Raw genomic sequence first — 14,137 nt, forward strand, 5'->3', positions numbered from 1 at the left:
CTTCATACTGAAGATCACAACAATGATGACAATGATGATGACTACAACAACAACAGAATCTGATTACAACAAAGAAGTGGAGAAATTATGTTAAAGTTGCCAGCATATCTTTAATATTTAACTTAAATTTAACCAATTATCAGTGAACTGCACAACGAAGTCAGATGTAAAAAAAAAAAAGGGGTTGACTTTGGAGAGGAGCATCATGTTTGGCCTGAAGAAACAGGAAAATGAGTTGCTCATCAGATGTGTTATGAGAAAGATGTGTTCTGCAATTTCTATGTATGTTAGGTTGGTTGGTTGGTTTGTTTGGGGAAGGAGACCAGACAGTGAGGTCATCGGTCTCATCGGATTAGGGAAGGACGGGGAAGGAAGTCGGCCATGCCCTCTGAAAGGAACCATCCCGGCATTTGCCTGGAGCGATTTAGGGAAATCATGGAAAACCTAAATCGGGAAGGCCGGATGCGGGATTGAACCGTCGTCCTCCCGAATGCGAGTCCAGTGTCTAACCACTGCGCCACCTCGCTCGGTTTCTATGTATGTTAATTTGTTGCATAATTTTAGTGCCCATGTTGAAACTTTAATGTGTTTGATCCACAAGTGGTGTAAGAAGTAAAACACAGTGAGGAAGGTTGCTGAAATTAGTTGCCTATTCTTAATTTCTTACAATTAACATGATAAAAGCCATTAGGGAAATTTCTGCAAAGCTGCAATTGCAAATCTGGGGATACTAATTGCACAGTTTTGACTCCTATGAGATCTTCAAGAACAAAGCTAAGTATGTTGTGCTCCCTTATTTTCTTGGGATAGAAATGGAGTCTATAGTGCTGAACCCATGTCAGGCATGATGACAAATGCAAATTTCAGTGAGACTTTCAGGGGAAGTCACAATTATCCTCTGTAGACTCAGATGGATACAATTCATGACTCACATGTCTTCTTCCCCAAACGTAGCTTGTGCTGTCAAATGAATACTTTGTAATGAATATGTATGTCAACAATATCAAATATATGTTGCTGTTACAGACTTCAGTCTGAAGGCAGGTTTGATGCAGCTCTTTGCGTTAGTCTATCCTGAGCCAATCCCTTCATCTCTGAATAACTACTGCGACTTACATCCATTTGAATCTGCTTACTGTATTTGTCTCTTTGTCTCCCTTTACAGTTTTTAACTCCACATTGTCCTCCAGTACTAAACTGATGATTCCTTGATGTCTCAGAATGTGCCCTATCAACCAATACTTTCGTTTGGTCAGTTTATGACACAAATTTATTTTCTTCCCAGTTTCAGTTCTCCTTTATTAGTTAGACAACCTACCCATTTAATGTTCAGCATTCTCCTGTAGCAGCAGATTTCAAAAACTTATATTCTTTTCCTGTCTCAACTACACGTCATCCATATTTCATTTCAGAATAAGGCTGCAGTCCAGAAATATACATTCAGAAATGACTTCTTAAGTGTTAAATTTATATTGTATGTTAACAAACTCAGCCTTCTTGGTAATTTTTGCTTATTATCACCAGTCTGAATTTTCTATCCTCTCAATTTCAGCCATTACCAGTTATTTTTCTGCCCCAACTCTGCATGTACTGCCAAAACTCATTTACTGTTTTTACTGTCTCATTTTGTAATCTAATTCTCTCAGCATCAGGAAATTTAATTCAACTACACTGTATTTGGTCATTGTATAGGTTGAATAGCATCAGGAACAAGATAAACTACCTTTTCAACCACTGCTTAACTTTCTTCATGTTCTTCAGTTTTTATACCTGCAGTCTGGATGCTGCACAAGCTGCAGGTTGCCTTTTGCTCCATTTATTTTGTCCCTGTTACCTGCATAATTTCAGAAAGTGTAGTACAACCAACAATGTCAAAAGCTTTCTCTATATCTACAAATGTTATAAATGTGGAGTTACCTTTCTTTAAACTAACGTCTAAGAGAAATCATAGAGTCAGTATTGTCTTGTGGGTTCCTACATTTCCCCAGAACCCAAAATGATCTTTCCTGAGGTCAGCATCTACCAGTTTTTCCATCCTTCCATAAATAATTTGTGTCAATATTTTGCAAGCATAATTTATTAAACTGATAGTTCAATGGTATTCACACCTGTCAGCACTGGAATTGGAATTATTACACTCTTCTTGAAATCCGAGGGAATTTCACCTCGTCTCATGTAACTTGTATACCAAGTAGAATAGTTTTATCATGGCTTGCTCTCTCAAGGATCTCAATAATTCTCAAGGAATGTCATTTACTCCAGGGGCTTTGTTTCCACTTAGGTGTTTCAGTGGTACACAGGTACAAAATTTATTCATTACTTTTACAATCCTAGTTCTGACCTAGTACACAGACACAGCCAGGGTATATTTATATTTCATTAAATGTGTTAACACCGCACAGAATACAGAAATTAGTAGTTAACATAAGGAATGCTTGAAACACACATGGCGGAATCAACTTAAATCACTACATGCTGTATTGCACTACTAGATAGGAAACTGATTCTTAGTGCGCCTGTAAGCAATTGTAGTGTTATTCTGGGAAAGCCCACTTCCCACACCACAAGCACTGCTCACTCTCCAATTGGCAGACTGATTATAACTGTCACTGAAGGAACCAACACATTCAAAATGGCTCTGAGCGCTGTGGGACGTAACATCTGAGGTCATCAGTCCCCTAGAACTTAGAACTACTTAAACCTAACTAAACTAAGGACATCACACACATCCATGCCTGAAGCAGGATTCAAACCTGCGACCATAGTGGTCACGCGGTTCCGGACTGAAGCATCTAAAACCGCTTGGCCACAACGGCTGGCTCCAACACATTCAAGTTACAAGTTACACCTGCCCAGTTGGGCTATTGGTGAGTCACAGCTGCCGCATGGGATGGTTGGGATGGAATGTTCAGAAGGAACAAAGACACTACAGGTGCATAAGTAACATCCGATGTTTTGTGGCTGCAGAGTGTAGTGGCTGCAATGGAATGTTCTGAAGGAACAACAGCGTTGGAAGAACACAATCGCTGACCACAATCGCCCACCCCTAATACAAATTACTTGGAGAGCAACTCTATTTGCTACTTTGTGTGAGGCAGAAGGGACGTATTCAGCCTTACTCATGTATTCATAATAGAAATAGACCACTACTTTTGAACACTATGCAGAACTTTTATTATTGAAACACAGAGATGACAAACGCTTAAAATTTTCCATTCAATAAAAACTTAAATTTTGACAGTCACATAATATTAGTAGTGTGTGTAGTATAGTGTGAATAAACTTATGTAATCAACAGTGCAAGAGACTGTGATGATTTAATGACAAGAGATTCTACAAAATTTGAAGAATATTTTACAGTATGAATAATACTCTTAACTACTTTGTCTACCAAGAGTGAGAGAACTATAGTTTTTTTAAATGAATGAGGTCCTGCCTTATCTTTCCAGTCTCCCACCACCTCCCAAAGTCCCACAGTCTGGCCACAGAGGAGCATTCCCCTTGTAACTCAGTACCATCCGGGACTGGAGCTACTGAATTACATTCTCCGCCAGGTTTTTGATTACCCTGAAATGAGAAATGTTCTGCCCACTATCCTTCCCACCCCTCCTACCGTGGTATTCCGCTATCCACTGAACCTACACAATATAGTCATCCATCCTTACATTACACCTGCTCCCAATCCCTTACCTCATGGCTCATACCCCTGTAATAGATCTAAATGCAAGACCTGTCCCATACATCCTTCTACCACCACCTACTCCAGTTCAGTCACTAACATCACCTTCCCATCAAAGGCACCTATCCCACCAAAGGCAGGGCTACCTGTGAAACCAGTCATGTGATTCACAAGCTAAGCTGCAACCTCTGTGCTGCATTCTATGTAGGCATGACAATGAACAAGCTGTCTGTCCGCATGAATGGCCACCAACAAACTGTGGCTAAGAAACAAGTGGACCACCCTGTTGCTGAACACGCTGCCAAACATGATATCCCTCATCTTAATGACTGCTTCACAGCCTGTGCCATATGGATCCTTCCCACCAACACCAGCTTTTCTGAATGTGGGAACTTTCCCTGCAATACATCCTATCTTCCCGTAAGCCTCCTGGCCTCAAACTTCATTAGTCACTGTCCTCACCCATTCAGCTCCCTCCCTGTTCCCATTCCAGCACTATACAGCCATCATTTCACTGCCACACCCAGTCTTTTAATTTCTTTTATTTCTTTTTTTTCCGCTACTTACCCCCTCCCCCCTCCACACCTTCTCTCCTGCCCTCCGTCTAAACTGCAGCACTTGACTGTCCGCCACTCCCACCGTACTATCCCTCCCCCTCCCTGCCCCAGCCTCCTCCTTACCCCAATCCAGTCGCCACTCCCATCATGCACTGGTGCTGCTGTTCGCAGTGTGGTCTCAGCTCTCTGAGACTGCAGATGTGTGTGCAAGTTGCGTTTATGTGAGTGTGTGTGTGCTTGTGTGTATCTACTGCTGACAAAGGCCTTAATGGCCGAAAGCTTTAATTGTGTGAATCTTTTTATTGTGCCTATCGCGACTCAGCATCTCCGCTATATGGTGAGTAGCAACTTTCCTCCTCTGGTATTGTTACATTCCATCCTGGATTTTCCATTGTTTGATTCATATAGAGGGAAATACATTCATAAAATGCAATACCAGCCTGCTAGGTACTGTAATACTGCATTGTTGTGTTAAAACATGGGCCATTACTTTTTCTTGTGTACATTAATGATCTCTCATCAGTTACACTGCCAGAAGCAGAGTTCGTTTTGTTTGCAGATGACACAAGTATTGTGATAAATAGTATGTCGAATGTAGTTCTAGAAAGATCTGCTAATGATATTTTCATGGATATTAATAAATGGTTTAAAGCCAACTCACTGACATTAAACTTCGAAAAGACTCACTATATGCAATTCAGGACTTGTAAGAGATTCCCACCCAACATATGCATAAAGTATGAAGAAGAGCAGATAGAAGAGGTTGACAGTCTTAAATTCCTGGGATTGCAACTTGATAATAAATTCAGTTGGGAGGAGCACACCACAGAACTGCAGAAACGCCTTAACAAATCTGTATTTACAATTCGAGTGTTAGCTGACATAGGCAACATAAAAATGAAAAAGCTTGCATATTTTGCCTACTTTCATTCCATAATGTCATATGGTATAATACAGGGTGATTCAAAAAGAATACCACAACTTAAGGAATTTAAAACTCTGCAAAGACAAAAGGCAGAGCTAAGCACTATCTGTCGGCGAATTAAGGGAGCTATAAAGTTTCATTTAGTTGTACATTTGTTCGCTTGAGGCACTGTTGACTAGGCGTCAGCGTCAGTTGATGCTAAGATGGCGACCGCTCAACAGAAAGCTTTTTGTGTTATTGAGTACGGCAGAAGTGAATCGACGACAGTTGTTCAGTGTGCATTTCGAACGAAGTATGGTGTTAAACCTCCGGTTAGGTGGTGTATTAAACGTTGGTATAAACAGTTTACAGAGAATGGGTGTTTGTGCAAAGGGAAAAGTTCTGGACGGCCGAGACAGAGCACTTCATCACTGGCCTCCAAGAAGCCCTGATCTTACCCCCTGCGATTTTTTCTTATGGGGGTATGTTAAGGATATGGTGTTTCGGCCACCTCTCCCAGCCACCATTGATGATTTGAAACGAGAAATAACAGCAGCTATCCAAACTGTTACGCCTGATATGCTACAGAGAGTGTGGAACGAGTTGGAGTATCGGGTTGATATTGCTCGTGTGTCTGGAAGGGACCATATTGAACATCTCTGAACTTGTTTTTGAGTGAAAAAAAAAAACGTTTTTAAATACTCTTTGTAATGATGTATAACAGAAGGTTATATTATGTTTCTTTCATTAAATACACATTTTTAAAGTTGTGGTATTCTTTTTGAATCACCCTGTATTTTGGGGTAACTCTTCAAGTCAAACAAAAGTTTTCAGAGTCCAAAAGCATGTAATACACATTATTTGTGGAGTAAATTCACAGACGTCCTGTAGAAACCTCTTCAAAGAACTGGGTATACTAACTACTGCCTCACAGTATATTTACTCCTTAATGAAATTTGTCCTAAATAATATATCTCTTTCTCCAACAAACAGCTCAGTTCATACATACAATACCAGGAACAAAAATGATCTGCACAAGGACTTAAAAGCACTTACTTTAGTTCAAAAAGGGGTCCACTACTCAGGAACAATCATCTTCAATAATTTGCCAGCAAACAAAAAATTTAGCTACAAATAAAGATCAGTTTAAAAGGAGCCTGAAAGACTTACTAGTGGCCAACTCCTTCTACTCCAATGACGAATTTTTTAATAGAAACAAGTGATGTATTGTATATACTCATACTATTAGTATCGTTATTTCAGATTTAAAAAAATGATGTATGGTATAGGCTCATACTATTAGTATTGTTATTTCAGTTTTTTTTTATTTTTTTTATTTTTTATTTTTTAAACCAACTGACATGTTTCACATCCACGAGGATCTCCTCAGCACGGATCTATGAAACAAGAAACTAATCTAATCAATCTCTAATCATGACATTAGCTTGGATAATCTTAAGTTCTGCATCTAGATATCCACTTAAAACATGGACACATTCTCTGCATTCTGATAATGAACAACATATGACTACATAGGTTATCTTTTCATATATGACCTCACAATGCATTAAAAAGGTACCCTACCAATGACAAGAATTTTATAGCTTACAGCCAAAGCCTTCTTTGGAAAAGGAACCCCCCCCCCCCCCCCCCCCACACACACACACACACATTCATTCGCACAAGAAAGTATACCTCATGCACACATGACCACTATCTCCAGTAGCTCAGATCGGAATGCTGATCACGGTATGATAGACACAGAAGGCACTATCGGCACAATATCTGATTGCATGAAAACCAAATGTGAACTGATGTCGAAAAAGTCAGTGTGGGGTCAGCATGCGAGTCCATTAATTAAGGCTCTGATGGCGGCCATTATTGAGTCCCAGTAACTGTATTTTGTGATGCGACATTTGTGCTCCTTACTGCTCCATATTCCACACAGTTTTTAGATGAAGCCAATGGCTGCACTACACTGCAGTCAATGTTGATGAATTAATAGCCACAGAGTCAAGAGGAACTATCCATTGTTAATTTACTATAGCATGGAAAACAACAATATTTCATAAATAATGGGGCATTCTCTGTTTTGGGGTCACCATTGTGGAAGTACACCTCTGCACAGTAGAAAGTGGCATGTAAGTAACACATAAACACCAATGTGTCTAAATAAACATTTATTAACTTCATACAATCCACCACATAACATCACTTGATGCGAACTGGCATCCAGGGTGCAGAGGATCCATGCCCACACTAAGCAGCACTAGTCAGCAATTCCCTTTGTCTCAATGTCTCCATAATTGTAAAAAATTGCTACTTGATCTCTTTGGAAGTCTTTGTGGACACAACACACGACATAGATAAATCCATGGATGCCTTCAAAATAGAGATTTATCAATTGACAATTATTTTGTGTCCTCTTGCTTTGTTGTCTTAACCGCAGATCATTTTTTACTGTGAGGTGGGTTGAAATCAACATTATCAGAAAGCTTTTCACAGTTGTTTTCAAGATTCAGTACATCTTTTGCAAACAGATGTAGTGGTGTATCAGTCTTTCCTGTTACTTCAAATCCTTTTGAAAGTTTATTTTCACTCCACAGAATAGGGTATTGATGTTCTTGACCTTTGTGCAATGTCAATGATATGCTCCCAGCTCCAACCATCCTGTAACTCATAGGCCCAGCACTGGTCGTACCTTTCCATTTTACTCAGGCAGTACAACCATTATTGGATTCACAGAATAGTTCAGAGCTGCACGACAACTGAAACTCCCACCATTCCAACCTGATGAAGTGCCATTGTGTTTCACAATGGCTGAGTGTACATTCACTTCACTAGGCACTTCCAATGACATTTCAAAATTTGTGTGTTAATCCAGAATCTCGAGGAACATGCAGAACTAATAAGTGATATTATCCTTTCCCCTTCACCACACAACAAGTGCGATGAAGCAAAAACAGCATTATTACAATGACTTGCCCCCACTTCTGAACAACAGGTGTGGCAAGTCATTTATGAGGAACAGCTCACCAAGAAAATGCCTTCACAATTCTGGAGTCATCTACATTTGCTAGTCAACCTCACACTAATGCTAGACTCAACCCTTTGGACATTATGGATTGTGAAACTTCCATCCCAGCTACAGCTCACAATTACTGTGGTGCACGAGTTAGAGCCACTCAGAAGGAAGTTGGTACTAGCATACAGATTATATTCAGTGGCTCAACACAGGCAGAACATCAATTTTGGCACTCCTGCCTCCTCTGCTCAGTCAGTTGGCACATGCTCCAAAAAATCAGGCTGCTTCCTGACCTCATGCTAAGCTAATGTTGTGAACTCCCTGCCAAGTCACCAGGCATCCAATCCATGACACAGCTGGTCACTGAGTGATTTATTTGGTTGGACGTTAGACACAACTGCTGCGACTGGATGAGCATGTGCCTCAACTGTCAATGAAGCAAGATGGGCTGAAACACGCAGGCATCACTTGGCAGTTTCGAAATACAACATGGGTGCTTCTGTGACTTATACCTAGACCTTGCAGGACCTCTACCACAGTCAGAGGGCTACAGATATCTCCTAACCATGACTGACAGACTTTCACACTGTGTAGAAGCTGTTCCTAACTTCTGTAGCACCTCTCACCATCATACCATGGCACCGCACAATGAAGACAGCTCTTATGTGCCTCAGGGGCACATGGATGGAAGCTCTCCTATGTGTTCTCCTTGTCCCAACCCACTGGATCTTCACTTGATAGTGCAACATGTGAAGAATCACACTAGAAATTCAATGGTACCTCATCTGTTTGCACAGCCCCCAAACTATTCACACAACAGAGACTGCTGGAGTGCACACACATCATGCTATGTGATGATACAGTATGAACAGCATTATGACCATCCTACAACAGCCCATTCCAAGTGGCCAGACTGGGACCTCACATGTTTGATACTGAGGTCAACAGAAGCACCACGGCAGTCTCAATCAACACACTGAAACTAGCATGGACTCTTATCAGCAAAGACAACATGAATAACCTACAGAATCATGATGACCTGGACGTCCCTCATCTGAGTAAATCATGTCCTGTGCAACTAGAAACAATCATGACTGATGTAAGAGACTTTCATCTGGAAGAAACAGCAGTCAATTTGGTCAACAGTAACCTACACTTACAAGCAAAACACACAGCTCCATAGATCACATCAAAGGCAATCGCTACCACCTCCTTCGGACCATCCGCATGCCAGTGATGATGGATTTCACAGCAGTGTTGTCACAACTCTCGCTTGTCAGCAACCTATCAGCCTGCCCCTTAATACCATGACCAGTTTGTCTCGCCTGAACACACTCCTGAATCACACCACATCAGCCAACAATTCAGTGCTGCTCTCAAAGTGGAAGAGCCACTCCCTCTTCCCACTACGGTTAGCCATATCACCATCCTCTTTGGTTTGATCTGTACCAGATGTTCACCATCTGTGCACTACAGCAAGCGCCCATGATCATCAGCTTGCATACCTCACAGACAATGGTTTTCCAGCCTCCAGTGCTTTTCACTCCAGGGGGAGGGGGAAGGGTTCTGTGGGGAAGTCAAGACAAAGAGACTCACTGACTAGCACTGTGAAGTGGAGGTGAGGATTCTCTGCAGCCTGGACGCTAGTTCATACAAAGCAATGTTAGATGGCGGATGCCTCCTGTTTTGTCAAAGTTAACAAATGTTTATTAAGACATATCAGTTTTTGTGTGTTACTTACACTTCACATTGTAGTGTACGGAGGTATACGAGGTATACTTCCAGGCAATAATGCTTAGTTTTTCACCAGAAACCTCTTCAGTTATTGTTATTAGGATATTGTACTATCTCTCAGTCATTCACGACAATGAATAGAACCATATTTTTATTTTACTGAAAATTAATCATAAATGTACGAGGGTTGGAACTATAATAGTGACAACTATCTATTTACAGCTCATACAAAATATATATGTGTTTCAAAGTTTTATTTACCTTCAAAGTAGTCACCAGCATTGTGTATAGCCTGTTGCCAGTGATGTAGAAGTTATAGGATACTCTTAGTAGTGCCAGTTGTGTTGACAGTTCGAGCGGCGCGGTCTATTGCCCGACAAATTTGTAGCAGCTCTGGAGCGAATGCCGTGAAGTGTTTCCTTCAGTTTAGAAATCAAGTTGAACTCATGAGGACTTAAGTCAGGGGAGTGCAGTAGGCAGTATAGCACTTAGCAGCCCCATCAGTCAAACAAATCAGTAACAGCTTGCACTGTACGTGCTTGAGCATTGTCCAACAAAATGATGGTCAGGTCCTGCAGAAAGTGTCATCACTTCTGTCTCTATGCTGTTCATTTTTGGAACACAACCTACAACCAGCTTAGAGACAGAAGTGATGACAATTTCTGCAGGACCTGACCATCATTTTGCAGGACAATGCTCAAGCACGTACAGTGCAAGCTGTTACTGATTTGTTTGACTGATGGGGATGCTAAGTGCTATACCACCTACTTCACTCCCCTCACTTAAGCCCTCGTGAGTTCAACTCAATTTCTAAACTGAAGGAAACACTTCATGGCATTCGCTTCAGAACTGCTAATAATTCATCGGGCAGTAGACCGTGCTATTTGAACTGTCAACACAACTGGCATTGCTAAGAGTATCCTACAACTTCCACATCACTGGCAATGGGTTATACACGATGCTGGTAACTACTTTGAAGGTTAGTAAAACTTTGAAACATGTATCTATTTTTATGAGCTGTAAATAAATAGTTGCCACTATTAAAGTTCCAATCCTTGTAGTAAGTTAAAATATATAAAAAGTTTGAAAGACTGCATCTCTGTAAGTGATATCACCCCACACATGTTGAATAGTGTCAACTGCATGGTTTGTCAGCATACATAGCAGCTTAAGGAGGTAATACCTGTATACAAATAAAAGTTACAAATTTTAAATGCTAAGCTTTTTAAAGAGATGTGGATAATTCTAAATTTTCATCACATACTTTTATGGACTGTAGTGGAGACCAAGCAACTCTTTAAATAAGAACTCATACCTGAAAGCATTCCATTTCTGTATTACAAGATCATGTAAAATAAAGTGGTCGAAATAATATACAGATCATTTTTTTCTTCAAAAATTTAGACTTCATATATATGAAGATGGTATATGTTCTTTCGGACATGTCTGAAAGAACAGATACCATTGTTGACCATGCAGCTCGTTCATATATAAGGCTCACCAGCCATTTGACCATCTTCTTCTATGCAGATGCACAAACAGTGCCCGAACTCTGTCTCTTACAGGAATCGGCAGTAAGGCCACGAGTAATGAGTACAATGGGCAGGGGCACTATGCATATAGTGCAGGACAATAAGTTGCGAATGTGGGTCTCACGGGAGGCATGCCAGAGATAAGTCCCTGCAGTTGCACTATCCTCTGTGTCCTCGGTGGCTCAGATGGGTAGAGCATCTGCCATGTAAGCAGGAGATCCCGGCTTCGAGTCCCGGTCAGGGCACACATTTTCAACTGTCCCCACTGACTTATATCAATGCCTGTATGCTGACAGGGGTATTCATTTCATTGTAATTTCAATTTAGACTTTGTCTTCCTTCCTTTACTATTATTGGAACCCAGGGTGATATAATCTTCACAGCAAAGATTTCCTTAAGACATAAAAAAGGAAGTACATACCTCTAAATTTCTCACACTATTGGATCTGATTCTTTTTTGCCACTTTCTGTGATGTAAATAATGTATTAAATTACTTATGCACTTCTCTTTGTGAGGACTAAATGTGGAAACACGTGCCCTGTGTTTCACTTTTATCACACTGAACAGCACACCAAAGGTCACACACCACTGCCTGCCACTGGTAATTTAACTATCATTGAAGCTGGACAGTAGTCTGTGAAGCATACAAGAGTAGGTTACAGAAGTTCCTTTTCTTCACAAATGACTCATTCCCTTTCCCGATATGTTTTTTCATAATGAGAACTACATAACACAATATACATCTACATATATTCTCTGCAAGTGCATAGCAAAGGGTACTTGCATGATACCACACATTAGGATTTCTTCCCCATCCAGCTGCAAATGGAGTGTGGGGAGAATGACTGTTTAAATGCCTCTGTGCATACTGTAATTAGTCTAATCTTGTCTTAGCAATCCTTACATAAATGGTATAAGCAGGTTGAACAACATTTGTAGATTCTTCACTTAATACTGTTTTTCAAAACTTTGTAAGTAGGTTTTGGTGGGATAACTGGCACCTATCTTTAAGCAACAGTCAATTCTGGTTTTTCAGCATATGTGTTTAAAATCAATGACTTCCATGTCACCATAGCTGTTCATGACCATCCACTTTTCTTGATGCTGACTGTAAAAGAATGTTATGCTGGTATTCAGTACCCATATCTATGAAGCTTACTTCTGTACATCATTTCATTACTATTCAGAAGATATCTCTCAATTTCCAGATATATGATTCTTGAGTCCAGAGAGGGAAATAGATTTTCTCGTGAGTTGCTAGATCTGAAGCTCTAACACAAGGTACATCATGAATGTTGTGTGTGTTCATAATTCAAAAACCTTATAAGTCATGGAACAAATGGTGTCTTCACACATGAAACACCTACATTAAACCTGCTTGCCTGAAAAAGTGAAACAAATACTTGAATGGAATATGACATAATTGTTACTTTGGAGAATGCTGTAATAAAAAAATCATTTATTTCTTTTCTCTTTTGCTGAACCAGATGAAAAGTGTATGTGCTACCACGTTACAAGGTTCCTTATGCTGCGGCACACTAATCTGAGGATGGCTCTAGTGACAGCTGGCTCAAATGGCTCTGAGCACTATGGGACTCAACTGCTGTGGTCATAAGTCCCCTAGAACTTAGAACTACTTAAACCTAACTAACCTAAGGACATCACACACATCCATGCCCGAGGCAGGATTTGTGACAGCTGAAACCAATAATTCCAAAAGTAAAACTATTAATCATTGTCTAGTTAAATAAATGAATAAAAAATAATCAAAATATATTTTTCATTTAGAGTTCTTTCTTTAGTTTCAGTATGTGACATCTTCATCTGTTTTTTATTGTTAATTGCTGCAATTCTGTGCTGCTTTCCTCTCTTTGTGTATTCAAAGCTTACTTGAATGAATAAGTTAAAATGGCTGTTTTATGATCTCATTGAAACTGTTCACAGGGAACATCACACTACTGGCATTAGCACCTCTGACCAACATTGCTTTAGCGATACGAAAGGATCCTAGTTTTATTCAAAATGTGAAACAAGTGGCTGTTTTGGGAGGCAGTGTTGAGGGTAAGATATAAAGAATTTGTATTTAAAGTACAACAGACAATTATGAAATAGTTGTAATTAGTACAGGTGTTGTACTAAAGCCAACAACAGCACGAAAATTTTAACAATCCTCAGATTTACACCCTTTTTCTTAAGGAATTAAGCAAAACAGGAAAGAGAGCAGCAAAGTAAGAAAATAGTTAAAGATAAGTCACACAAAATTGGCATTTAAGTAGCGACATATATATGAAACACACTGCACAAGGTTTAAGTTTGGAAAAAATAAAGTTAAGTTCTTTACAAATAGTGTGAGGATACATCATCATTCACTGTAAAGAGGAAGCAATGAGTAACATACAAGCATATAAAAGGAATTACTTATACACAAGGCATGTGCAGAAAGTAAGTACCATTTTGGAAAAAAAAACAACTCATAAAAACATTTTGACTTGCAGTCAGACACAACAAAAAGACACTTATACATTAGCTTTTGTCCAAAGCCTTCTGCAGAAAACAAAACACACACACATTCATTCACACACTGTGAGCATACCTCTTGCACACATGATTGCCATGTCTGGCAGCTTGGGCTGGAATGCCAGAGATAGTGGTCATGTATGTGTGAGATGTGCTTGCTTGTGTGAATGAATGTGTGTGTGTTTCCT

The 14,137-nt window shown here is 40.0% G+C and overlaps 1 protein-coding gene across 1 annotated transcript in view; it reads left to right on the top strand.

Annotated features, from left to right (window-relative positions):
• LOC126481391 (uncharacterized) overlaps positions 1–14,137 on the top strand; it is a 121,013-nt gene that overhangs the window by 70,944 nt on the left and 35,932 nt on the right. The window contains exon 4 of the mRNA XM_050105116.1: positions 13,377–13,493. Coding sequence (XP_049961073.1) covers positions 13,377–13,493 — 117 coding nt within the window. The remainder of the gene's footprint in view (positions 1–13,376; positions 13,494–14,137) is intronic.

The sequence above is a fragment of the Schistocerca serialis genome, chromosome 5 (genome assembly GCF_023864345.2).
Source record: "Schistocerca serialis cubense isolate TAMUIC-IGC-003099 chromosome 5, iqSchSeri2.2, whole genome shotgun sequence".
Lineage (NCBI taxonomy): Eukaryota > Metazoa > Arthropoda > Insecta > Orthoptera > Acrididae > Schistocerca > Schistocerca serialis.